This window comes from Nasonia vitripennis, chromosome 3 (assembly GCF_009193385.2).
Source record: "Nasonia vitripennis strain AsymCx chromosome 3, Nvit_psr_1.1, whole genome shotgun sequence".
Lineage (NCBI taxonomy): Eukaryota > Metazoa > Arthropoda > Insecta > Hymenoptera > Pteromalidae > Nasonia > Nasonia vitripennis.
In genome coordinates, this window is record NC_045759.1 from 8,546,784 (window position 1) to 8,574,562 (window position 27,779).

Here is a 27,779-nt window from a genome sequence, read left to right on the forward strand (position 1 = left end):
TGTGTACTTGTGAGCGTGGACTACATATAGAGCTAATTCATGTTCTTTCATCTCGGCGGAGAGAAGTTTCCTCGCCCGTAGGCTAGCTCCTTGGTTAACTCGTTAGACGTGTTCTCGCAGCCGCTAAAGTAGCGCTGTATACACACACGCGCGTGCGGCGCAAATACATTAGACTGGGGGAGGGGAAGAAGAAGAAAAAATACAAGGGCTGCATGACAATATATCCCAGCTCCTCGCGCCTTGTGTAATTATGTCCCCAGGCGAGATCTCCCTGGCCTTCTCGAGTGCGTAATTCCACGTCTCGAGTCGCGTCGCATTGTGCGTGTGTGTGTTTTTGTCGAACAAGAGCACTTGCTTTCCTCGAGATTTTCGTTTTTGTTATAAACCTCGAATCTCCCTGGGAAATTTATCCTCAACTTTCTACGCGACGACGTACTCGGAGCTTCCTTTTTTATTCATCGAGAAAGTTGAGAGCCGAGACCTTCGCGGATTCGCTTTAAAATACGATGTATATTCATCGACGTTCTTCTCTGCATCTCTAAATTAAATTTTCGTCAGACGCACACCGTATTGCCCGGTACGGATACCTACTCGACAAGCCAATCAACGTCTGGCCTGATATCTTCCGATCGACCGAGGCCGGTAATTCCGTTATAAAAATTCATAACAGCCGTCATCAAGAGAAAGCTCTCGATCATTGGATCGATTCGAGCAAAGTGCAGCCGTCACGTCCTGTGAGAATCAACGCGTGCTCTACTCGCGCGCTAGCTGTGTGGCAAGATTTCGTTTATCTTTTATGAAGGTCGCCTTCCCCCTCGATGGCGCCGCCGCGGTCACTCAATTTCCCGCCTCTTCATTCGGACTGACATTACCCAAAATCTAGTGATGCCTATTGCACGGAGGGGAGGAGAAGGAAAACTGTGAGTGTGTGTGTGTGTGTGCGAGTATAATTCCATACGAGAAGTGCGAAAGCGTGTTACGCGCGGGGAAAAACTTTTTAACGGAATTTTTTCCTTCGGCTCGTATAAAGTTCGAAAAAATTACACTTCGATTTGTGCCCGCGCGTTGATTGTATTACTATAGCACAGTCTTCTAATGGAACAAAATCGGCCAGTGTCCAGGAGACAGAGTGAGAGGGAGAGAAAGATTCGGAAAACACGAGCGCTACTGAAGAATGGCACGCTCGTGTTCTCTCCCGGCGACATTTTTACCAATTTACCTCCCCCCTCCCATCCTCTATTTTCCTCTCTCGCGCACGGTTGCAGCGGAAGCATACATAGGACTGTGTGTAGTACAAGCCAGTGTGTGCCGCACTCAATCTTAGGCCGAGGAAAACGTTCGCTACTCCAAGAGGATCACGTACGGGGTGTAATGTTTTCGCGCCACGCCCGACACTCGCGACTTTCTTCTTCGCCGCTCTATCTACTCTCCTCTCGCTCCTTCCCTCTATATAGAGCCAGTGAAATCAAGCGGTAATTGAGAGAGAGAAAGAGAGAGAGATAGAGAGAGAGAGAGAGAGAGAGAGAGAGAGAAAGAGAAAGAGAGAGAGAGAGCGAGCGAGAGAGAAAGAGAGAGAGAGAGAGGGGGAAGAAGCTTCGAGCAATTTAACGGCTGCACATGTACGAAATTGGGATTCCACGGGTGGCGAGATTTACGCTCGAGCTTTATTAATCGCTATACTCTCTCCGCCGACGTGTAATTGTTATTTTAAAGCGATTACTCGCGGCTTTATCGCGCTGAATAATCCGCCGATTGCCGAAATAACGCGGAACGGGGGAGAAAGGGAGATGACCCGCATATAATCGACGAGCTGCTTTTGTTCGATACCGTACGTTTTCTCTTTCAAGATTTTACGTTTGCCCTGCAGCGATGCATCACACGTATACTCGACGCGCTTGATTATACCGCTCGATAAGTCTTTTGCCCGCGCGCGCATGTATAACCCCGGCGTGGCTCGAAATAATTAATAAGTTAACGGAATTCATCCGGGAATACGCCGGGGTCGGTGTTTTTCGAGCGATACCGAGGGCGTATACGCGAACGCCAACACACAAACACGAGGCAAAGTTGGACCGGAGATCTCTCCCGACCAGAAGATGGATAATGCAGGCGAGAGAGACGCCAAGGTGGTAAGAGTCTCTCTCTCTCTCTCGCTCTCGGCCCGCAATTTCCTATGTAGCTCGTCGGGATCTCATCGGATGCTACGCGTATACACACACACACACACCCACAGACGTTATTATCGACGGGGTAGATTTCATCGTGAATATTTATGAGCTACAGGCGGCGAGAGAACCGACCTCCTATACTCTCTCTGTAGCCACATCTTCGCTCGCAGGAGAGCGACAAGATAAAAAAAAGCGAAAAATATAATACAGATATATACATGTATACCCACGCAGGCGATAAAAGAAATTAATTCAAGAGAGCAGCGGCGAGATAAACGCGAAGAGACGGCCTAATAAACTCGGGGACAGATAGATATACCGCCCGCGCGTCCCGGAAAATTAACCTTTTATCGCGCCTCCGCGCGCGGATTAATTATACGTCGGGGGACGCAAGAGCTGCGCCCCGCTAACCGACCGGTAATTGAATACGCTCTCCCTCTCTCTCCTCGAGTGTACCAGCTAGTTTCTTATCTTCGCGGAAAAAAAAAAATTATTTTCTGCGACCCGTCTGACTACACACGGACCATCACTACTCGCCGTTTTTCAAGACGCACACACGTGCCGTACATCGCGGTGTAGGAAAAAGAAAGCAATCGCGGATAACATCTTCCTCTTCGCTCGACTATTTAACAAACTACTTTCACTCCGGTTCGTTTTACGCTTTTTCACGAAAAACCGCGCGCTCGCTGGCTTCTTTTGGCCGCGCGCATCGCCCTGCACGCGAGCGTGCCGCCGCCACCAGCTTCATAAATATTCATGAACATGTGGCATAATTTCGTGCGTATGTCCGTACACCAGCTAGGAGAGAAAAAAGCACACACACATACACGGTCTTTTTTTCTCTCTCCGCTGTGTATAATCGGACGTAATTTAAGGGGCCTTATCAAAAAGCACGTATACGCACACACGTAGAGTAAGAGACGTACACTTTGGCGCGGCTCTTATTACTAGTCTTTAATCGCGACGAGGCATCGGGGTAGGGGGGGAAGAGGAAAAAATCCCGCGCCGGAAGTTTGATACTATTAAAACGCTTGTAGTGTACACACGGAGAGGGAGGGAGCGAGTAGTATAGGAAAGCATTGTTTCGTCTCTCCGCGCGCGCGAGCTTTTCCAATATCGACCCCCTCTATGCTCTCCCGAGCTTTGACGCTCGACGCACGGTCACTTAATGAAAGCCACGCGTGTAAACATTTACACATACACGAGAGCCGCGAGAGAGAAAGTCGATCTCTGTATACACTCGTTCCGTGATCTCGTTTTTTTTTTGTGAGTCGACGTTCAGTCAGATTTAAGCGCGCGAGAACTGTTTACTAAAAACGCTTCAGTGGAAATTAAAAGCCGTTCCCATAACCGTCTTCGGCGCGTTAATTTGTAAAATCGATCGGCCGAGTGCAAAAAGAAAGAAGAAACGCTCGAGCGTGTGTATGTGTGTACGCGCGGAGGGAATAGGTATTACATAGCGAGAGGCATATAATTGTTACGGCGGTAGAAACAGCCGGCCGCTCGCTCGCGCGCGCGTTATTCCAATATAGTTGAGCTGCGCCCTTGCTGTTACCGGAACAACCTGCAGTAGCAGCGGCAGCAGCGCAGTTTCAATACTGCCCGGTCATTAGCTCGACAGTTCGCCGCTCGATGCAATCTCACCAGGCGGCAGCTCCTGCGCGCGCGCGCACCGAAATTGGCGTCCTTATAGCACACGCCGTTCGTGCGCTCGAAGAAACGAACTACGTGCAGCTTTCTCTCTCTGCGCACGAACAGGGCAGAGAGAGAGAGAGAGAGAGAGAGAGGAGGAGGGCGAATATGATCGTTTTGCTTTGTCATAACGAGCCGCCCTTTCTTTCGCAGCCGTCGGGGGGAGTATAAATGGAGGGAGAATTTATCGTCGCCGCGGCGGCGGCGAGGGCCGCTGGAATTCGCCCACGTGCGTGCAGTCTCTGTGAGACTGAAGAGAAGAAAGTAGGACGGAGACAAGAGCTTGCGCGAACTATTCGCGAGAAAACGTAATCGCCGTGTGCGTCTGATGGGAAGGCGGAACGAAGAAAAGTGCGCTCGATGGAAATCGAGAGCCGTACGCGGGAAACGAGCCGAGGAAATTGATCCGCTATGAAGTTAACCTCTTCAATCTTGAGTTCGGCGACGCCGGGAGGGAGAGAGAGCGTTGACGTGTGCAAATTTCCTCGAGCGAACGTCAGCGCGCATAACGAATTTGTTTTTCTCTCTCTAGTTGATCTCGATTCGAAAAACACACTATCCCGTGTACATAAACCTGGATTAATTTAACATGCCGAGCCGGCTATATAAGATTATAATGCTTGCATGCGCGCGGGAAAGGGGAAATAGAATCCCGCCTCGATCTATCTTCCCATTAATTATCTCGCCAATGGGACTGTCGCTATCTCGGCCTAAGCATCAAATCGTATTTCGCGGTTAATTATTACCGGTGGGGTAGGGGAGGGAAGCTTCGCGAAATCAGGCAAAGTAGCTGGAACTAAGTTCAGTCCCGAATCCCATATATGCCTCCGCTGCTGCTGCTTCCCGTTTCAACTTGCCCGAGAGAGAGAGAGAGAGAGAGAGAGAGAGAGAGAGAGAGAGAGGCACATCCGTTGCGGTAGATCCAGATTAATTTTAGGTTTCCGTTTTTGCGCGCTTAAAGGATTTCGCCTCGTCCGGCTCGGCCAAATCCTTTAGTCGTAATTTAGCCGTAATTGAATTTTTAATTAAAACCTATAATCGCACCGCAGCCGCCGCGACTGGGCTGATGACGCGGCGCGAAAAATTGAGAGCCGAACACGATGGGGGCAAAAAATTAAACCGGTTTTACTTCGAACGAGATCTCTCCTGTAGTGTGCGCGAGCGAGAATTAATCGCGTCTTTATGTGTGGCAAAACAATACAAAAAAAAAAGAAAACAAAGCAGTGTTGTTCCTCGCATTCGCGCAACGTTTTCACGCAACAAACACGAGCCGCACGAGCGTTACTTCGTTAAATTACTCAACGCGTACAACAAAGTCAGCCAGCGCTCGAGAGATCGACGGCAGTGTGTAAGCGAAAGAATTTTAATACCAGTAGAGCAGCGCACGTCTACGTATATGTGCACATTGACAAAGAAAGCTTTTTTTCGAGTATGTGCCCGCGTTTTAAAGAGCCGCGACTGGGCATTTTTTCTGCTAGTTAAAACGAAAGTCGCTTCGTTAATCAAGGCCGCGCCTGTTTTGCCGCGCGGCAGCATAGAGCTCAGCGTTCGAAATAAATATAAGCGCGCGCAATAAAACGCGCGCGCGACGAATTTTAACGGCCGCGCGCTGACTCGTCAGCAACGATTTTATACACCTGCCTGTATTTCCGCTCTTTAATCTCGTTAATGAAATTCGCTTCTTTCCGGCGTCAAAATTGAATATTCCGCAGACAGCGAGAGGGAAATAAAAAAAAAGAGCCGGCTGAAAAGCAATCCCTCTCGCGGATGAAAAATTCAAAGTAACGCGCGCGCGGCGCTGGAGATCGGATTTGTGCCGGACGATCAGCCTCTCGCGCGCGCGGCCGAGAGGCAAAAATATGCACGCTCGCAGTAGTGCCTGAATTATTTCAGCCGTTTTTCGTCGAGGTACGCGCGCAGCACGCAGTTCTCGCAAACTCATTTGTTTGCCCAGTCCATTAAAGATCCGACGCCCATGTTCGCGCTCCATCGGAGTCTAATCTTTGCGGAGACTGACCTCGCTGCCAAAATCGAACCGACTCGGATCATTTGCATAGGCCGGCGAATAAACAGAGCGGCTGTACGCGTCGCGTGTCCCCGATTGCGTCTATAGTTTTACCCGGTATATACCTCGTGGAGTCTTCTTTTCATCGTGTACACGTAACGCTGGCGGCTCAGGCGACTGAAGAGTCAATTTCAGCGCAGAGCGGATGACTCGGAGGGAAAAACTTGAGCGAGATGCGGCGGCGAAGGAAAAAAGGCAGCTGTACGGCTCGAGCTTTCTCTATGTGAGTGTGCAGTGCGCGCGGAGGAAAAAAAACGGAAACGCAGGTTCGTGCACACGTTAGCATGCCGCGAGTGGAAGGTGTGTATCCAACGCGTTTGGCATGGCTGCGCAGTTGGAACGACGCCAAATAACGTATGCGCGCCTGCTGCTGCTACTGCCGGACTATTGCTCTGCGAGAGTTTGTTTGCGCGGATCCTGGAACGCATGAAGCGCTGCGGAGCCAGCAGCTTTAGAGAAAGAAACCGCGGGAGAGTGAAAGGAAAAAAATCGGGTCGTCGGGCGTTGAATCGCGCTGTAATGAGGATCGTATAGCTGCTTCGAACGGATGGATTTAGTATACGATGAGCTTGCAACGGGGTTTGGGCATACCGAGTACGTATAGTGCGTAGGTTCTCTCTTCTCTAGCCACTGAAACTGATGAAACGCTGTTCGAAATTTCGACGGGTATTTGTAGTTGAATTCAAGGAATTTCAGTCAGTATTGCGTAAGTTCGAGAGAGAGAGAGTGTTGTATACGCGAACGTGGAAATAAATCCGATACCGAGAATGAGAGTGCAAGATAACGTTGGAATTAACGAACTTTATTGTTTCGATTGCTAACGAATCACGATGATTCGAGGAATCTGATGATGATGCGTTTCGCACACTACTTACATTACTCAAACTGGGAACGAACTTGATATACAAGCAAAATCTCTGAAGATAACCATTAAACATTTTGATTCGAGAGGCTTCTTTGCCGGATCAAAGCGAGAGTTTCAGAGAAAGGGGGAAGGTTGGGCCGTGATTACCAGCGCTGCTGGATAAAGAAAGCGGAATATCGAGGAGGGAAGAAAAGAATAAGCGACAAAGACTCAAGTGGCCCTGGGACGAGGTTGGAAAAATTTCAAAGCTTCGAAACAATGCCGCGATATAGTCATCCTTGAATTATCTCACCTAGAGCGTATACCGCACGCGTTTCCTCGTTGCACTGAGAAAAATTTGACAGTAAAAATTACTATCTCGGATAATAATTTGGTAACAGACTCGGAAGCTAGTAATTGTTACTATCTTTTATAGTAAAATTCACTATAAGAGATATTAAGTTTTACTATCTCAGATAGTAAAAATTGTTACGGCTTTCAAAAAACTTAATTTTTTAATTTTTATTACCTAAGATGGTAAAATATACTATTAAATGTGGGAAAAATTATAATATTCTCAGTCGGTAAGGTTTGAATTTAATTTTTTTTTCTTTCTATTATAATAATAATCAATAAAAATAATAAATAATAAAGTAATAATAGCGCGAAGTACCTAAGAGGTGTAAAATATAGAACTAAGCGAAATTGAAATTAAATTTTTAAAAATTCGATTTCATCAAAAATTACTATCATTGGATAGTAAAATCTAATATCTTAAAAGTCTGTTACTAATTTATTATAAAAAGCAGTAAAAATTACTATCCCAAATAGTAATTTCTACTATCAAATTTTTCTCAGTGTGCTTCTCTCGGATATACGAGAGCATCAGTTTTGATTAGCGCACGAGGGACGAAGAGAGCGAGAGGAGACGTAGATGCGACACCGATGACTCATATATTATTATAATGGCAGCATTAGCCGCAGTATCGCATACATGGGAGGGTGTAGACCGCCGGCTTTTTTCGTTTTCATAAAAAACTTAGTCGAGGGCTATCGAGTCTAGTTACGCATTCGGGGAAACTGCCCGGGATATATATGGACTATGCTATATACTAGCTCCGGATAAGTTTATGGCGAAGCTCGTAAAGGTCGCAATAAGCTATTTACGAAGTTTGTAATTCGCGCACGACGCGATTTAAACGTATTCAGCGCGATGTGTGTGTGGCATAATGTATCGAAAGCAAGCCAGCTCAGTATAAAAACTCACAAGCATATTCCCTTGGGCAGCGCGTATTACATGTACGACATCCTCCTCGTTATCGAGCACAAGCGCTGCACAGTGACGTTACAACGGTGAACATTACGCAAGAAGCTTCGCGCTCGCAAGCTCGAGCAGTGTAAGGCCACTCGGCGGCGCTTTTGACGCGAAATCGCTGCTTATTGGCCTCATTAATAGCCGGGAGCGTCTACGCGGGCGCCTCGACACAACGCAAAGCGATTGCATTAGGCGGCATAATTCAGGACGGCTCCGAGCTCTCTGCCTCAAACGGCTGCTTTCATCTTCGTCGTCTCGTTATATGCGTACGTGTGTGTGTCGTCTAAACGCCCTCGTGCGCTGCACCCTTATACACCTGTGTGCGTGTGTGCCGTTGTACACACCTGCAGCCAAAAGGCGAGTTGAAAGCCGAGACGCAAACGCTGTACTTCTCGGCACGCGATATTATTCGAATAAGGCTTGCGTGCGCGACTTTCCAGCTCGCTGCAGTGTGAGAGTGTGTGTGTGATACGCGAGCAGTGTTGCGTTCGCTGAAAGGCTCCTCTGTATATAAGCCGGTTTATTTCGTTTATTTCGTTAATTCCAGCAAAGGAGAATCTTCGAATCGACGATTTTTTGCAAGCATCCGCGAAATTCGATCGCAGTTCGAACAACTGGGATTTTTTGTTACACACATGTACAACCCCGAATTCAAGGAATATCCGAAAAAACACTACGATGTAAGATTTTAACAACGCGAGCGTCGCATAGGGAAAATCAAAATTGCTTCGTCGCGCGTAAATTCCATCGCGCGCGAGAGAGAGCTGTGAAAGCGCGTTTATTACGAGCGAGCGAGGCAAAAGCGCGACTGTAGAGAGAGTATTCCGCGCGCGGCGAAAAGAAGAAATATCGGAAGAAAGCGGATAGGTGAAAGAGCGACGCGGCTGTGGGCTGTATGTAGCCTCCCGTGGGACACCACCGTTCCTGCACTTCTGTCGCGAGATTCGAAATTCGCGCTAACGAAGCGTTGTTGCATCGCGTAATTACCGGGGCGATTTTAATTTGGAGAGCCGAGCGTGCGTCGTAAAAAATACGATCGTTTTTGTTTTTTCTCCCCTGTCCCCCTCCCTCTGTCGGGGGGAACACAAGCCTCATCGTGATGGTAATTCTTATCGAATGACTCATAAAATCCAAATCGAGAATGAATTGTTATTGGCATACGCGCGCCTCGCGGCCGATATGACTAACAGCCCGGTATAAATTGCCCGGCCGCGCGCGCGAGCGCGTCAACCAGAAACAATAAAATCTATATTTTAATCTGCGCCCCGCGCGCACTTTGAAACTCTCTCTCTCTCTCTCGATCGACCGCTCTCTCCCGAGAGAGTGATAGAGAGAGAGAGAGAGAGAGAGAGAGAGAGAGAGAGAGAGAGAGAGAGAGAGAGAGAGAGAGAGAGGGATGAAGCAGAGGAGAGGGAAAAGGCAGAGCGAAGCTTCGATCATTTGTCATGAACTGCGGGGGTGGCTTATACACGGCATAAGGGATGGGAGTTCCGGCAAAAAGTGCTGCGCCGAGTTCATGTATATATAGAGAGCACGGGCGAAAATTCTATGAGTCGATTCGATGATGGCTTATGAATGGATGCGGGCTATTCGTCTTTCTCTTTTTTCTAATGCTCGATAACGCGCCGGCGGCCCTTTTTTCTCTCTTTCTCGTACGAGCCGACGCACCGAGGCGATATGCGTATATTCCGCGAATGCCGATTTTGGGAGTGCGATGAGTTGCGAGCTTTCTCGGGGATGATGATGATGATGATGAGAGCGTTAATTACGCGGAGAGATGCGCTGCTTCGTTTTCCGGAAAATCGAGCAAAAAAAAAACTACAAGTCACTCGTTTTATCGCACATCGCGCCGAAAAGTCGCACTCTTCGGGCAAATCCCCGGCAAAAACAACAAACCGTGGGTCGTTCTCTTAAAGCCTGTCGCTGAAAGAAAAAGCGAGTGCAGATCCGGTCCGCGTGTGTGTGTTCTCTCTTCCCCTCGCGAAAAGAAGAAACACATTGTTTAAGTTCCTGATAAATTCGAGCTCGAGAGAAAGCCAGCGAGAGAGAGAACGGGTGAATTGGAGCCGAGACAATGTAGATGGGCTGTTAAGATAGCAAAGTGAGCTCGGCCGAAAAGAGGACGGCGGCCGGGCAAAAAGGGACCGCTGAAGTGGGAAAATCCAGGGGAGGAATGAAGTAGCCCCACAGCCGAGGGTCAGCGGGAGCGTATAACTTTTCTCTCTCTCGCACTTTTTACCTTCTCTCAGAGAGTGAGAGATAACACTACGCGCGCGGAGGGAATCTCTCGCGAAAAGTCCGATAAATTACGTTGACAGCCGATTAGGACAAATTTTGTATTCCCCTGCACAGCTAGCCTGATACGAAGATACGGCTCTCGCTTTATTATTTTCCGAGAGCGACTCGCCGCGCCGCCGAGATTTATAAGAGTCCGGGATAAGGAAAACTCCCGGCGCGCGAGTTTTCTTTGTTCTTTAGCCGCTCTCTCTCTCTCTCTCTCTCTCTCTCTCTCTCTCTCTCTCTCTCTCTCTCTCTCTCTCTCTCTCGCCTTATCGCCGCGATGCGCTTATACGCTGCTTAATTTACGGACTCCTTCTCGCCGGCGATGCGTCTTCGTCCGTCGCGGCGCTGTAAAGCGTTTTAGCTGTTTTATCCGCCCGCACACGCACAGTTATGACGCGGAATAGCAGTTTATTAAAGAGCGTTATGTCTCTTCTCCTTTTTTAACTTCGTATATAACGAGGCTTTGAGGGAGTTTTTGTCGCTGCGCGAGACACAAGGCGATTAGTTTTTAAAAGACGCCGAGCCAGGATGCTTTGAAGTAAGCTGCTGCTGCCGCTGGTAATTGAAACTTTAATCGCGGCCGATGATTTTTCTCGCCTCTCGCTCTCGCTCCGTTATATCAACGCCTGATCCCTTTGAGTCCGTCCCGTGAGAGGAAGGTTAAACGCTCTTTTTATCGTTCTCCCTCTCCTCCACTACCGCTTCGACGCGCGAGTGCGAAAATTCGTCAGAACTCAGAGGAGCTGCAGCCGAGGAAAGGAGCGCGCGCGTATAAACACACATATCGAGCGGAAAAATATTCGCGAGATTCAAATTGAAAACGCGCAGAGAGAAAACTGCGCGGTGTACGGCGGGTCAGCGAGAGTGCGGCTGATTTTCGCTCTCCTCTCTCGCTCATTTTATGCAAATGCGCCGCGGCGAAATCCTCGTTTAAAGTCATCGATTTTTCAGAGAGGCCACCAACGCGCGATAAGACGCGCAGCCGATTCGCTTTTCCTCCCGAGAGAGCGTGCTTTCTCTTTTCGAGCGGCTTTTATTAAAAAGCCGGGGAGAGAGAGAAAAATATTCGCTCGTTCTTTCTCTCTGCCCGAGAGAGCCGAGCGTATGTGGAATAACGCGGGAAATATTCCGACCCAGCGTGATTCGCTAACAGCCTCGAGAAATAATAAAAATAGTAATCCCGCGGTGTGCTAAGCTGCGGCTAAAAATTACAAGACCTTGAGCTGAAAGCTTCTCTCTCGAGCGTCGCCATCATTTTGCGCGGCGGCTCTCGGAATATTATTATCGCGAAAGAGTAGCCCGAGATAGAGAGAGAGAGAGAGAGAGAGAGAGAGAGGGAGAGAGAGAGCGAGAGAGCGTAAGAAGCCGTCCAAATATTGCATCGAGCGGTTATCGCAAATTACAGCCCGATCCCGCTCTCTACTGATCCTTTTCCGAATATCGGTAATCGCGCGGCGAGATGGGAGTGCGCTGCTGCTGCTGTGTACGTGTTTATACGATATACACGTCTATAGTGGCAATTCTGAGAGATCATTATAATAGCAATCGATAAGTAATCTCCTGTATAGCTATATGCGCATCGGGTACACAGGATCAATGGCCGGGTTGGATTAAAAATATACCTGCAGCATCAGCAACGGCAGCTGGCTTTGTTCCGCTAATAGCGCGATAATTGAGGCTTTGTTTGCGTTATCCCTCGCGCTTGCGCGTAATCGTCGCAACTCGGTTATTGTGCCGCGGAGCGCCGGCGTCGCTGCCGCCGCTGCCGCCGCCGTTGGATAATCCAACTTGGATTGTGGCCTGCTCTCGCTCTGCTCGCTGTTGTCCGAGCGCGGAAAGGAGGATAAGCTTCTTAGGTATACAGACCGACCAACCGACGTCGTCGTGATATTATTTTCCAGCGATGATCCGCTCATTGTTTTCACGAGACGATGCGTGTTCCGGGTGACGGCGAATTCGCGTACACGGCTCTGAATAATGTACACAGTGAAGCGAAAGCTTTTCCGGATTCCTTCGCGATGGCCGTCGCGCGGCGGCGATCGACTGCCGGAATTTTTTCATTAACACGGCCGAGCAGCTGCCACGACCCCTCGAGAGACTTATAAAGCCCCGATGGACTTTCCTTCTCTGTGTGTGTGTGTGTGTGTGTGTGTGTATACTCGCCTCGAATCTCCAGTCACTGGGAGACGATCCATCATAAATTTCATAGCGCGGGCTCGGCCGAAAATTTCGCGGATGTATTTCGCCAAACACACACACATACACATGGTCTGACGAACGAATCGAGAGCCGGAAAAGAGAATGCGTAATTTTTGCCGGAAGATAACGAACGGACGTGATTAATTTGGGGAGGGAGCGGGAGCCGATAAAAGGCGAATGATTGACGTAAATTCGTAGGAAAAGAGACGTCGAAGGCGGCTTTTTATGCCGGTCCCGTAACCTCCTCCCTCCCATATGCCCTACTACTGCTGCCGCCTTTCTCTACCCGCGTATACACCTATGCTGATGCGTGTATGTGTACGCGTCCGCTCGTGTGTAAGTAGGAGCGAAAGCTATACGTCAATTACGGACGAGCGCCGGCGCAAGGGTGAATGTCTGATGAGGGACCAGTCAGTCGGAACAGCGAACTGCACTTTGACCGCCTATAAATTGCATCCCCCTGTATCCCTCTATCTCCCTCTCTCATTCCGTTCGCCGTCGCTCTGGTTTGGTTTGACTGGCTCGTCTTTACACAATGACAGACGTCGCGTTCGGGAGACAGGCGCGCGCCTCATAACATTATCTCGCCGTCCTATACAAATAAGCTCATTACCGCGGCGGCAGGCATCGAGATTATCGTCGGGCAAAGTCCCCGGAAAATCGCTGATCCACACCGAGTCAATTTTCGAAGCTGCACGCCAGGATAATGCGCGGGAAAAAGCGTCGAAGCTCGCGGGGGAAGTTGACGCTCGAATCAAAGTTGTGTCTTGCGCGTCGGGGACAAATCCGACCGAAGAGAGAGGGATGTAGTCGCGCGATTCGAAATTAGCTTCGCAGAATACATCCGCGGCCGATGTCCGACGACTTCGGAACGATGAAAATAAGAAGGAGAGAGAAGGAAGTCGAGAGCGTAAAGGTGCGGGAAGCTCGTAAAATGCGAGTAACTTTTTATTTTACGGCCAGGCACGTTGCGCGCGCGTCTTACATATAGGCGCCTGGCGCTCGCCGGACCGCAAGAATGTCTGGCGCGAGCTCGACTCGCACTACTTGGCCCTGGTGCAGTGTGTATAGTTTACGCCGATGAACTTGGAAAGTGTATAGACGGAATATCGGAAAAGGTCGCAGGGGGTGATTAAACCGGGAGGGGAAGTTTTCGCGCCGGTGTTATAAATACAAGCTAGAGATACATCTTTCTGCTATCGCCGAACACGACAAGATAACCGAAGATTCCCCTTTCGTTGTTCGACTGCGGCAGGCGGTTTTTGCCAGGGGAAATCTTCCAGCTCCGTGTGTATATGCGCGTGCGCGATTTATACCCGGGAACGGCAGCGTGCGAGCGAGTAAATCATACGAAAGTTTTCATTTAGAGAAGACCGGCCAGCTCACTTTATCTGCCAGTTGGCAGCCGAGAGACGTTGGATTAGGCGTCGGTAAGAAATGCAGTCTCTTCTGCAGCTCATTTCTCTCGCTCCCCGGCGCCGCTTCGTCTCAATTTTGCGATGTAAAAAATAAAACGGGGCGACGGTTCGGAAAGGATTACAGCAGAGTTGTGGCGCTGCTTTAAAAAAAAAAAATTTAATTACAATTGTCCTGCAAAGTAGTCCGTGTGAATCATGTTGGCAAAAGAAATTTTAATTAGATAAAGTTTTATCTCGAAGTAATCGATCGACAATTACAGAACACAGCAAAAAGGAGCATCATGATACTTTGTCAAATCGTACTGTAACGTTTTCGCCGATCGGTTATCGCATCGTCGAGTTGATTAATTAAATGACCGGCTCGCATGTAATTATGCACACTTAATTACCCGACGTCTAGCGTCGAATTTAATAAACTCGCCGTGAGAGAAAGAAACTTTAATCATAACATAATATTTCAAACGTAAATATTAACAAACAGAACGACTGCGCACTTCACACACGCGGCAAAAACATTAATTATCACATACTAGAATTTTCCGAAAACAACAGAACAACTGCACTGCGCGCAGCAGCATCGGATTACATTTTTTCCCTCGACTCTCTTTCTCGTTCTACTGAGCCCCTGCTCGTTCTCTCGCTCTCTCTCCCCCTCCTCTCTCTCTCTCTCTCTTCGTATTTTATACGCGAACACGAGCCGAGCGAGAGATGTTCGTTCAAAATATGCTTCGCGTTTAATGGCAAATATATGACCGAACTTTATGGAGGCGGACGCTGTAGTTGCGGCTGCTGTGCGACTACAGCGCGCGCGCGCGGAGGGTAGAAGTATTTTTCGAAAGCTCACATACGCATTAGCGAGATAAAGCGCGCCCTGGAGTATATGAACCGACTTTTCGAGCGTATGTTGAGCGGAGAAAACTTTGCGGTAGGCGTTTTTATAATTACAGTATAGGAAATCGCTCAAAAGAAAATTAAAGATACGTTGAGAGCGAGAGAGGACCGACGGATATAATGATGATACGCTTCGACTTTTACTCGGGCAAGGAGGAGAGCGTAGACACGCGCGTGAGCTTTGTGACATGTGATTCGAAATTGTTCGTCCGGAAACGTGTCACAGGGAGTCAAGCATTACGTCGGCGCGTTCGAAATCGGACGCGAGAAAAAGGGGGAGAGAGAGATAGAGAGAGCCGCGTGCGGTATAACACTAGCACTGGCCACAACTTGCTGATTCGATCGATTTTCGATGTATATAATACACGCGCGCTCCTGGAGAATCTCGCTAATTCAAGCGAAAATCCACACAGCGAGATGAGTCCGCTACATGTATATAGATGCATAAACGCATCAATCGCATCGAGTAGGACGCAAAGCGCACACAATATAACGCGCAAAATCTCGAGAGCGACAGCGCGCGGCATCGAAATCCATCGAGCGCGTTTTCGCCTATGAACAGTCAAATTAGGATTATGTCGCGCGCCATAATTAATAGACTGACATTGCCCGGTATACATCATTTTCATTACGGAGTCAGCGCAAAGCTACCATCGCGTTACCCTCTATGTATATACATATATACATACAGGCACATATAGAGGCTTGCGCCAGCGCACGGCTGTGGATTAGGTCCGACCGCGCGAATTATTGGGGCTAATGTTGCCGGCGTAGTCGCCTATACTATCGGCAGAAAAGCTTTCTCCGAAATTACGCGAGAGAGAGAGAGAGAGAGAGAGAGAGAGAGAGAGAGAGAGAGAGAGAGAGAGAGAGGGCCAATGAGATAAGCGCCACCGAACTGAGGGATGCGTGCGGCAGAGGGAGGATCGCGATCAATCAGTCGCGCTCGAGTGAGAAAAATATTCCTGATATTGTACGCGCGGCGCTTTCGTCAATGGACACGGGCTTTTCAATTAACTGTATACATCATCACATATACTCCATATGTAAAAGAAAATCGGAATTAAAGATCATAGTGATATACATGTACGTTACCTTGATTGAGCACGATCTATCGATGATTCCTGAAAATGGTGTAAAAAGGGTCACGCGCAATGTATAGTTGCAACGAGATTGCAACGAAGAAAAAAAAATTCAAAATCACAAGCAGCACTCGTTGCCAACTCCAAAAAGTTCCTCGGCTAAAAATCTCGCGGAGAATAAGCGTATACTTTAATGAAAAGTAAACGCCATTTATACATAAAATAGCCGGGACTTGGCAGGGAACAAAGCGTTATATGCGCGAGCGAGAGATAGAGTCTCTGCGGCCGGCGCAGCTTTCTCCCTCTGCCCTCTCTCGCGCATAAATACATAGGGCGGGTATTTGCGTAAGCCAAGCTTGTAAAATAAGCGGGGCAGAATTTATCGGCTTATATATTATATCATACACTCGTGTATTTTTCTTTCATACACGGGCAGCACGCAGTAGTTTCGACTCTCACGGTGTGTGTCTGTGTGACTGGCGTCTCCTTAGCGTCCATATTAAACGAGTAGTGCACGATTCCGTCGATGTATACATCACACCATTGGCGCACGCATCGCGCTATGTTCATACCCGCGTGCGCCTGTCGCGCATCAGAGTGTCTCTTTAGCGCACAGACTGTGCCGGCGGGGGTGTTTGTGGCTCGGCGATAATCACGGGAGGCGAAAGATATAAAGCTAGGCGCGCTCGGTTTTACGAGTTGAATTTCGCGATGCGCGCGCGCGCGATACTGCCAGCGCCCAGATTTATCGAGCGTCGCGTTGATCGAACTCGTAAAATTAAGCGCGACGCACGCGCTTGTGAAAAAAACAAACAAACAAGCGGCCGCGCGTTCGAGCGGCATCGCTGTTCTCTTTCTCTGGATCGCCTACTGGGTTTGTGTGTATTTTCAGCGTTATGATACAATAACTGGGCAAATGTTGATTTTAGTCCCGAAATTGAATTCCGCGCTCTTTCTTATCGCTCGAGTATTCCTGTTTCGGCAAATCAGCATAAGACCGGAGCCACCGCGCTGGCCAAACAATTACTGTCAGACCCGAGAGAAAGAGCGTCCGGCTCTCTCTCTCTCTCTCTCTCTCTCTCTCTCTCTCTCGCTCTCTCGACATACGGTTTACGTATACCAGACCGAGAAACACCCGAGCAAGAAGAGCTGTTTGTGTATGTGTGCGTGTGTGTGCTGTATACCTGTAGACGAGGGTGATCGTAGCGTACACCTTGTGGTGCCGGCTTATACGACGCGCCCTTTATTGCTCGTATCTCGAACGCGAAGAGAGAGAGAGAGAGAGAGAGAGAGAGAGAGAGAGAACGTCGCGCGCGCATATTGTGTCTCGCGTCCGTTTCTCCTCTTTCCTTTTTTGCGTGTCATACTATCAGCGTCGAGAAAAATCTAATCGAGATTACGTATACACATTACACACACGCGTTCAAAAGCAAAGGCATAAACGATGCGTTTAAAAGCTCGCGAAAAAACCCGGTGAAAAAAAAAGAGGGACTCGTCGAGAGCGACCCTGACATAAATCACACCACGCGCGTACGCCCGCACGCCTCGTAGCAGAAAGTTCTCTCTCGCGCGTCCACATTCGAAACACAATACGGGCGCGCACATACGCGGATGAGTTTGCGGCTTACGAATTCTCTCGCGATCCATTAGCGGCTACATAGGGCTTCGCGGCGAGGCCTATCAGTGTGCGCTAGCGGTGTACGCAAGTGCTTTCAAAAGCGGAAAACAAAAACAACTGCTGCTACCGCGCCTTTTCTCTCTTTACTCCTACGCGCCGCGTCGAGGCGGCTTAATGACCCTGGCCGTGCTTGATCGGCTTTCTTTTACTTTCGCGCGATTGCGCGTATTTCTCTCTCGACGTGCTTTTTCCTACTCTACTGCCTGGCCTCTAATAAGCGCGCTGGGAATCGATGATTTGAGGCAGTAGTCAAAAACGCGCTTTTCAAACGGCGGTAATGATGGATTTCGCGTTATTTATTTTTTTTTCGAGTTCGCGTATTGTACGCTAGTGAATGCCGTTTTAATGGCTGATTCAACGCTGTTTCATCGCTTCGGAGAGAAAAGCTCGCTAGATTTTTCGATATCGGAAAATTAATTATTCGCGAGTGGATTTCCAAGTAAGAGTGCAGAGAGTCGAGAGGCGCGTGTGTGACATGTATATAAATCGAAAATAGAAATTCGACGAGGTTCTTTATTCCGCGCGAGGTAATCGGCTTTGCCAGTATTTTATGAGGCATTACAATCAGCTATTTTTCCGCGATCTCTCTCTCCGAGGCGAGTAGCTCGGGAGAAACATTTATTTTACTTATATATATATATATATATATATATATATTTGGAAAAGCCGCTTCGGAGATCAGAAGTATATGGCGTTTAACGGGAGCGCGACGTTAAGAACGTTGACCTGAAAGACCAGCGCCAATCGATCGCTGTATATTTGCTGCGGAGCGCACTTACTCTCTCTCGCGCGAAATTAGAATTTTAAAGCGACCGCGCTCGCGGTGATTAATTGAATTTTCAAAATATCCCGCGTTTTCGCGCCGAATTAATCTTGATAATTTCCCCCGCAGGGCAGGCAGCGAAAGAGCCTCGGTGCGCGCGATTTCTTTTCACTCGTTTTTTCGGTAAAAGGATACGCGACTCGCGCTCGGCGTTGCGTAATTACTTAAAACGTCGCGAAATGGGTGCGCGGGTGTAAGTGTGCGGCTGTCGTAACTTCCCGGTACACTAAAAATTTCAGCTGAAAACACTGTAATCGCGTCTCGTGATTATCGGCCGGCACATTTGCCCGCAGCCGCAGTCGTGCGCAATTATTTTCGTGAAAAATAGAGCACAGTCCACAAAGAGAGAAACGCAAATTTTCGCGAGCTCTTTCCTTCTTTATCATTACTGTCCACGAGAAAGAGCTCCAGTACGTTGTACAACGTACGTATGTCATTATATCACTTATTGTCCAGCGGCACGAGCCAGTGTCTTTTTCAAGCTTTTTGTGTGTTGTATATTTTACTCACCACTATCCTGCGCGATTAGAGGGTCGATCACCACCAACAGAACAAGGAAGATGGGAGTCATAGTGACAGCCCTATCTCTCATTCTTTCTTATCACCACCCCCTCTTTCACAGCACTCCCGGCACCAGTCGTCGTGGATTCGCAATTTTTTTCTCTCGAAATCGCCTCTGTTGAGAGCTACCTACGGAAACATAAACGGGGGCACATCTGTCAGTGGTGGTGCTGCTGCTGCTGGTGGTTGACGACGAGCCCACATGGTGGGCAGTGGTGCAACGATATATATCTCTTCTCTCTCGCAACAAGAATAATATAACAAGAACAACAACAATATAACAACGATATCCTGACGATGTGGTTGTATTTTAATATTTATTAAAATACTGGCCAGGGGGGGGGGGCAAGGGTTGATATCGAACGACGCCGCGCGCGATTAGCCTCGAACTCTCGCACACGCGGAAACACAACGACGGCGATGCACGACGCTCGCAGGCGTCCGCACAACGATGAACTATTAAGCACAGAAAAAAAGAAACTTCCTCTTCTCTTGAAAATCGCCTGGTATCCTATCTAGGGGTGTTAGGCCGGAGTAGAAAAAATACGCTTCTCCTTTATCCTCCTGCAGCGAGAGATCGGTGTATGTACATGTACAGCGTGCTGCTCAGACGACGACGCGTATAATGGATATTATTTACACACGGCGATCGGAATGCGTCCCTCTTTCTTCCTGTGATTCCACGACCATCCCATATTCCGCCCTAGGAGCACTCAGCCCGGCCAGCTTTTCTCTTGGCCTTTCGCATTCTCTCTCTCCCGTTCCCCGAAGCACACACACTGTTACACAGCCGCCTTGGCCGCTCAGTTCCCGGTCATCAGCTCCTCGGCTGTGCCACGCTGCTGCATCGCTCAGCGATAGCGTCCAGACTCGGTAGCGCACTGCACATCGGCCGGCATTCGACTTGAGCTTCGAGCCTCTCGAGATTTATTCACACACGCGCACGCACGAGTACGAGAAAAGTGTGTGAGAGAGAGAGAGAGAGAGAGAGAGAGAGAGAGAGAGGCGAGTTTCGGCGCGCGACGGTGCGGCTCGTGTGTTTCGCGGCACGTAGTTGACGGAGCGCGCGCTACGGCCTGACTGACTTACGCTCTCTTCCCCAGTGCGAACGCGCCCCCTCCACTTCCGCCGGAATCGCGGGCGCATGCCCAGCAGCGCGCCGCTTTTGCCTCTGCATACTGCACCTGCATTTTTCTTCTCATCTTCCTCTCGCTCCTGCTCCTCTCGCACGGGATTGTTTCGTTCGAGCTAATCTCGAATTTCCGCGGCTGAGAGAGAACGGCGAAGAAGAAGCAGAAGAAGCAGAGAAGATCGACGAATCCTTAGTTTTTCGCCGCAAACACAGGACGCCGCATGAAAAATTCCAGCGCGAGCTTGCGAGCTGCACCTGTGCACACCGGCGGGGGTCGCCGCGCGTGGAGGGGAGAGAGAGCGAGACAGAGAGTTTGAAAGCAGCGCCGCGACGCATGCGTTCTCGAGGCGCGAGAGGGAGACGCATCGCGGCACCGGCAGAGCCAGTAGTTTCTGGCTCGATGTTTGTGTGTCTGGTGGCGGGCGCCGCGCCGAGAGCCAAGCCACGAGGTCGGGCTTGCTCTTTCCGCTGCGGTGCGCGCTCGTCGGCTATCTTTACTCTCTGGTTCTCTCTCTCTCTCTCTCTCTTTCTCTCTCTGTTGATTTTTCCAGCGATTTTTTCGCTTTCTCTTTCGCCGCTGACTTTTTTTTCATCCCCGCGACGTCGCGAATCATCGCGACGAAGGCCAGTATAGAGAGATGTCGAGTTCGCGGACTGCGCTGGGGGAAAGAAGCTGTTGGAACTTCGGGAGAGCGGACGAGATCTTGGGAAGCTGCCGGAGAGGAAAGGTTAGTGGGATTCTCTCTTTTTTTTTTGGTTGCGCGAGAAACTCGGCGATGGGAATATCGAATGACCGGCGCTGTCGATTCGAGAGACTTTTTGCATTTCTGCGGCTGCTCGAACGATTCTTTGCTTAGCTTCGCTTTTAACTTCCAAAGCTTTTTAGCGCTCCAAAAATCTCCGAAACTCAGCTTCGATGTTCCCTCTGCAGAGCTGCGCTTTTGTCGCCCATCATTTTGTACGTAAGCTTATTTATTATTTGGTACGGCGAGTTGCTTCCAGAGCGGCTTGTGAATTTTTCAAGCGCTTTTACTTCTGCAAGCGTTGCTTTGAGCCATAGTCCACTTCGCGAACGCTTCGGCATTCTGCGTTTCCGCCGGCAGCGTACGCGAATCTATACCGTCGTCGTCGTTTCGACAGTCTCGAGCGCAATTTGGAATTCCGAACGACGGGAAAAACAGACTCGGAAAGGACTTGAAGAGATTCCTAGAGCGAAAGAAATCCAAGTCGTTAAGTGTTTTTGTCGGCGCAGCGCTGGGGAAATCACAAAACAGCAAAGCACGCGGCGCGAAAAGTAAACCTAGAACGCGCTCCTGCGAACTGCATCAGCGCGCGCATAGCAGCGGCAAAAAATCTCCCAAGGTGCACGCGGGGCTTAATTTAATATAGCGTTCGCCATTGCTGGAACAGCCCGCGATGATAAATCCCTCGGTGTCTTCTCCCATTTTTCCTCGAGCTGTGCGTCGCGCCGGTTCATCTCTCGGAGTCGCTTCTTCTTCCGCTTCTTTTTCGTTTTTTGCCCTCTCCCACCCTCTTGAAGCTCCCGAGTCTTCGCGACGGTGAACAAAAGATAACAAGCGGAATAAGAATAACCCGAGCGTGCACTCGTGCACTGTGAGGAATCCTTGAATTGAGGTGTGCGAGTCTGTGCGTGAGAGAGCGAGTGGAATTATGGCAGATTTTTTTTTTGTGGTACTCGATTGTTTCATTGTTTTCAACTGGGCAAAGTTAATCACATAATTAATTCCGACGCTTTCGATCATTCAGAAGTTTCTTTCCGATGAATAACGAAACGTCTTCCGAAGAGCGTTAATATTTCATATTCAAATATCGCGTACGAGCAGTAAAAGCGCTCACAAAAGAGCTATTAAACATTCAGCACTCAAGAGAATCGATATAAAATACATACACATGCACGCGGAAAAGTTCTCGAGTGAGCGTCACTCGCAAGCATCAAAGCGAAATTTTCGCGAATTAGTCAACGATTCCGCACAGTTGCACGCTCCCGAGGACAAAGATTCATACATACATGTAACATACGTTTTCAACAAGCCGGAAAATTCACACAGTAACTTTCGAAAGCCCGCGGACTCGCATTCGGACAATTGCGCCCCCTATGAATAAACATTAGCCAGCCAAGAATTACGGGGTCGCGTCGCTCCGCTCTCTCTACTGCCCCCGTCTTTATGCTCGCTATTTCTTATCCCATATGCAGGCGCGCCAGAGTTGGAACGCCTCGAATTATCCGACGACCAGCAGCAGCAGCAGCATCGCTCGAAACTGCGGATGCAGCTGCGCGCAGAAGGCGCTTCGGCAATTTTCCGTCTGCCGTTCTCCTCGCCTTCTAGCCTCGTTTGTAGCCTGTCCTTTTTACGTGCCGCGAACCCTACTCTTTTTCTGTTCTTTTCTTTCTCCTTTTTTTCGTCGTCGTCGTCTTCTTCGCTGCAGCGGCGCTGCTCGCTTTCGAAATTGAATCGCATCCAAACAGTCTCGGGAAATTACGCCTGATATGTGTGCATGGCCACCGCAGACTTTTATATCATTGCTTTCAGACTGTGTGTAGCCTACTCTGGGATGATCGTGCGGTGGGTCCCCGACGTTGTAAATATTTACGGGGAATGGAGGGAGGGGAAGGGAGAAAATTTTCCAACGCTATAAGCGAGAGGCTTTCTCTTTTGCTTTTTGGACATTCCGCGCGGGATGTGGAGCTTTGCGGATTCGTACGACTGTTATCTCGCGCGATTGTGTGTAATTGTTGCCCTAGGCGATATTGTCGTTCGGTAGGAGAGGGTATGAAACGTGATTATACGACGAAATTTTCGCGGAACAAGTTATTTTTCGGATATGCTGAAGATTGCGGTTCTGAATTTAACGCGCGTTTGTTTCCCAGGTTTATTGTTTGCCTTTGCGCGCACGTACCATCATCAATGCTTTGTAGATAGAGAAAGAGTTGTAGTTCTGCTGTGCTAAGAATACTTGTTTGAGTGTATTGTTTTATTTAGTCAGCCACCTATAGATCTCAGAACTGATTGGAAATTCGAATCCTTCGCTGCGATATTACTGATGATTGGCTCAAGTATCTAGTAACGAAAAACTTTGAAATTCATACTTTAACAATTCACCGAATTTGAATTGCGGGATTTCAAGACAACACTCAAATTACCTAACGAAGGAAATCAGCACGTAGTTTAACGAAATTTAGTTGTACAAGCAAATTAGTCGTTAACATCGTAACGCGAAATTCTAATTGACTTTCGGACCTCCTCGACAAACCAGCGCAATTTATTGTCTATACCGCAAACACCAAGCGCGCCTTTCGAGATGCCCTATCTCTTGACAATAAAATCAATTTTCTTCGGCACACTTCATCTCCACTCTCCTTCACTCTAATTCCCCTTTCACGCTAGCCCCTTATCACTCACTCTTACAATCCTATCCCAAGTTTCTCCATTCATTCAACTCCTCTTTCTCCGCTATCTCTAGAATCACGTACGCACACACGTGCACACAGACGGCCCCAAGCACAAACATCGAAAACCTACGAGCTCGTCTCTTCCTTCCTGGCCTCGAGTCTTTCTAGAGCTTCTAACCCGTTTCTAGCTTCTCCCTTCATTTGGATTTCCGTTTGTGGGGAGAACCGATGCGCTTGCATGCCTGAACGATCGCTCGCGATGCATATGTCTATACACACACAAACACAGCACGAGGTGGAGAGCGAGTAAGCACGAACTATACGGGAAAGGGGAGACAGGAGGATAGGAACTGGGAGCTCCTTTTAATTACTGTCGATGAACGAGTTTACGCACCAGGAAATTGATTAAATCGCCGCGGCGAGTGACATTCGACCGGAGCGCCTCGAAAATATATTGTATGCCCTGTGTGGTCAGTGGTAGAGGGCAGGCTTTGGCCAGACGCGCGCCAGGCACATCGGTTTATTCCGTGCGCAGCGTGGAAGAAAGGGGGAAGCTTGACCGAGGGCTTTATTAAAGATATTCATTAGATTGATTTGTGAAAAGGCTGTCCCTCCAGGTTTGTGGTTTCCGATGAACGTCGAGGTTCTTAGAAAGATTAAACGGTATAAGGTCGGGTTGGAGTTGATAAGCCTTGAGAATTGTGGTCGATATTTGACGCGTGACAAAGTTAAGTGGTCGATTATGGAAATTGTGTGTTTTTTTTATTTTGTTTAACTGGCGGGAAAAGACAATATTTTCGCTTTTTCATTCGTGAGTAATTTGTGTAGTTTACCGATAACTTGATCAATTTTTATCGAAAACATGGAAATTTATTGCGTAGTACAAACAGAGTCAGGTGGTGCGTAAACAATGAGAAGACAATGGTCGAATTAAAACAGCGAAAACGTTTGAAAAAATATTAGCCTCGGTACCGCGCGTTTTAAATTAGTCCATTTCGCATCAACTTCAATGTTGAATTTTTTGCCAACGAGTACACCTCGGCGGAACTCAGTTATCCGAGAAAGCCAACATTTTTCTTCCGCCGCGCCGTTATTTATTTTTCGCGTTCGGCGACGAGGTCGAATCAAAAGTGACACTCGACTGTATAGCGGAAACACACGCACATGCGCACTCGCGTACAGTCTTAGTTAGGAAGAAATAAAAAAAGGGCGGAGGGGAAACAAAACAGAGGAAAAAGAAAGGAGTAGGTCGAAGTCGGAAAAAGCAAGCGGCAGGAGAATAAGGTGAAAAGGACATAACAAGCAAGTGCTATTGCGCAGCGCTGCGCTAGCTGCCGGTACTTTTACCTCTTATCCAAGACATCAGCCGTATAACAAGGGGCGACAACAATACCCTGTCTCGGCTTTGTCCCGAAATTCTTTGCTCTAGCTAGCGCTGCTTTTGTACACCTTCAGCTCTTATACCTCCTTCTCTCCTTCTTCAGCCTTCTTCGTAGTCTACTTCTCTGTCTTCCAGCCTCCCTCTCTCCCACTACCTTCACCTCATTCTCTTGGCGCAGCCACCCTTCAACAAGAGGTATTAATTAAAAGTTCTTAAGGTGTCCGAACTAGACGCCGTGCACCTGTTCTTCAGCTAACAGTCAAAACAGATGTCACGATGACGTCTAATATTATAACGTTGCTTCTTCTCTCTCTCTCTCTCTCTCTCTCTCTCTCTCTCTCTCTCTCTCTCTCTCTCTCTCTCGTTCTCCTGATTCTTCTCCGGGTCTCCCTCTTGCTCTCGATTCTCGACTCTGCTAATGTGACGACGATCAAGCGAATAAATTATCTCACTCTTGAGGAACAACCGTAAAACTGAGGAGAAACTGCACTCGACGACGGGCACGACTCTGAAATCTGACTTTTCACGTTTAACTTTCTCTCTTCGTCATTCCAGATGAATTTTTCTTTCTCTCCGCTGCAGCTCCGGCGAGTCTTCAGTTGTTTTGCTGACACCTCGAAGGTCAATCGATGAGTCCCAGCTTTTATAGCTGCGTTCATTTTCAGACATATCGACATATCGCTTTCGTACTCCCATTTGTCGATCAGGACAAGGAACTTATTGTCCGCGATTAAAAAGCACATTTCGCAAACACATATTTCAATATAAAAACGCTAGTTTACCTCCCATTTTTCCTTCCACGAAGTCGCCGTTCTCTTTCCGTAGCTTTGCACTTGGCTCTACGTACTTATTCCCTCCCTTTCTTCTCCCTAGTATCTCCCCGCCCTCTGTTACCTGCGCTCTTCCCGTTCCGTCTTTGTAACCACGCGTAAGCGAGAATAATAGGTGGTTCGTCGCAATTAAATTCTCGCACTCGCTCAGGAAAATAGGGAAAGGAGAGAGAGAGAGAGAGAGAGAGAGAGAGAGAGAGAGAGAGAGAGAGAGAGAGAGAGAGAGAGGGAGGGATCTTCGCGCTACGTTGCGAGGGAAAGAGCAGAGACAAAAGCGGAGCTCCAAGAATAATCGTTATTAGGAAGGGAAAACTTATTGCCGCGCGCGAATTTTACCCTTTTTGCCAAGCCTCTCTTTATGCTCCTTTGATTTACGGCTTTGCTTTGTATTTTTCTCCGCAGCTCCTTTTCGGCTCCAGATCTTCCGTCTCGCGTTTTTCTCATTTCGTATTACGCACGCCGACGGAAAAATCCGATCAACGCGTACGACACGATTCTTCAAGAGATGTAAAGCTCGAGCGTCAGTCCGTACAGTAATTCCTCGCGCATCCATTTTGAAGGCTGGCTGCCTCCGCCCGCTGCCGAGTTGAGACTGAAGGAGGAAAAATAAAAACAACCCAACCGACAACAATGGATGCGCGCTGAAAAAGTCGCGCGAGCAGCAGTTCGCGCATTTCCTTTCAGTTCACTCGCTTTCGCGGAAACGCTAGTGAGTGACACAAACAGACAGGCTGCTGCGCTGACGAAAGCCAAGCGAATATTGTAAAGATGGAGCGCGAGGCTCTTGCACAAAGCAAGTCAACTCGGCGATGCGACAAAGGAACATTGTGGCATTGTTACTACTTCTCCGGAACAATTTCTTTCTCTGCTCGCTGGCTTGGGGCTGCATGCAAAGTAGGAGACGGCGCCGCCGATTCGTGCGCATGTGAGCGGTGATTCTCTAAAACTTTCAATTTCCTCCTTCCCGCGACGTTTTTGAAACATTAAATTTTCTCCTTTTTCGAGTCGGAATCCTTTTTGCGAGAGTTCGAGGTATCGGCTTTAATCGTTCGAGATGATGGGGTTGTTATATTATTTTTGTTGCGCCTGAGTGCGGTGGGATTGAATATTCGACGATCATACTTACGATATATAGAAGATTCGTGGGAGTGGATTCTACATCAATGCCGACGGGAAGCCATCTGGCGAATGATGCTTTCTGAAACAATAAAAAAAGCGAACGTTATGGTGAATCACATAATGACATTTTAAATCTGAGTATACTCGTTTATCGATGCAATTTTTAACGATAATAAGCCAGCAGTTAAATAGTTAAAAATGAGGAGAACAAAAACGCGTCGTCCCTCGGTTTCATGTGTCGCTTACTTTGAATCGCAGTAGACGTGAATGCTGGCAATTATACCGCTGCACGTATTCACGTACGTTCGTTAGGCAGGAATTATACGTGCGAGCGATTCCAAATTTTCCGTGCTAAAGCCCATCAGGCAGTTTCGTTCTTTTGTGCGCCTGCATTAAGTGGCATCGTTTTTCCGGCGCTGCGCGACAGTGTATAGAGGAGGGGGAAAGTGGAAGTGTTCTCTCGAGTAATTAGAGGCTCTTTCTACACTGGCTATAGCGTCAAGCTCCACTGAATCCGTCTTCTTTGTCCGAGGCGGATCTTGTAATTAGCATTCTCGCTTCTTTTTAATCAATCGGCTCGAAAGTTTGCAAAAGCGGGGCAAAACTGTCGTCGCGTGCGACACACAGTCAATGCGTCGGATTTCAAAAAGCGCAACGAGTGCAGCGTAATGGGGAGGGTACATCGTGTTTTGTTTTATCCTCGCGGATTTTCCTCCGAGCGCTCGTTATCTATCCATTAAGTCCGGAAGAATTTCGTTATTATATCTCCCGGGGTCCGAGTCGTTATACGGAGAGCGAGCATTCAAATTTTTCATCTAAATCGTTTTAGCGCACGGACGAGGGAGGGGGGGTAATATAGTTTGAAGCGGCGCTGGGCTGGCACACC

The 27,779-nt window shown here is 48.5% G+C and overlaps 1 protein-coding gene and 1 long non-coding RNA gene across 13 annotated transcripts in view; one reads left to right on the forward strand and one right to left on the reverse strand.

Moving 5' to 3' along the window:
* LOC100121249 (tyrosine-protein phosphatase Lar) overlaps positions 1 to 27,779 on the reverse strand; it is a 321,079-nt gene that overhangs the window by 143,970 nt on the left and 149,330 nt on the right. For all 12 annotated transcript variants that reach the window (XM_032598649.1, XM_032598645.1, XM_032598644.1 and 9 more), the window contains 2 exons: positions 26,901 to 26,972; positions 18,969 to 19,148 (listed from right to left, as the gene is read on the reverse strand). In XM_032598649.1, coding sequence (XP_032454540.1) covers positions 18,969 to 19,050 — 82 coding nt within the window. In that variant the 5' untranslated portion in view covers positions 19,051 to 19,148; positions 26,901 to 26,972. The remainder of the gene's footprint in view (positions 1 to 18,968; positions 19,149 to 26,900; positions 26,973 to 27,779) is intronic.
* The window catches only part of LOC107980951, a 42,813-nt gene continuing 35,562 nt past the window's right edge, over positions 20,529 to 27,779 (forward strand). Inside the window, exon 1 of the long non-coding RNA XR_001729078.3 lies at positions 20,529 to 20,879. This is a non-coding gene — a long non-coding RNA (uncharacterized LOC107980951). The remainder of the gene's footprint in view (positions 20,880 to 27,779) is intronic.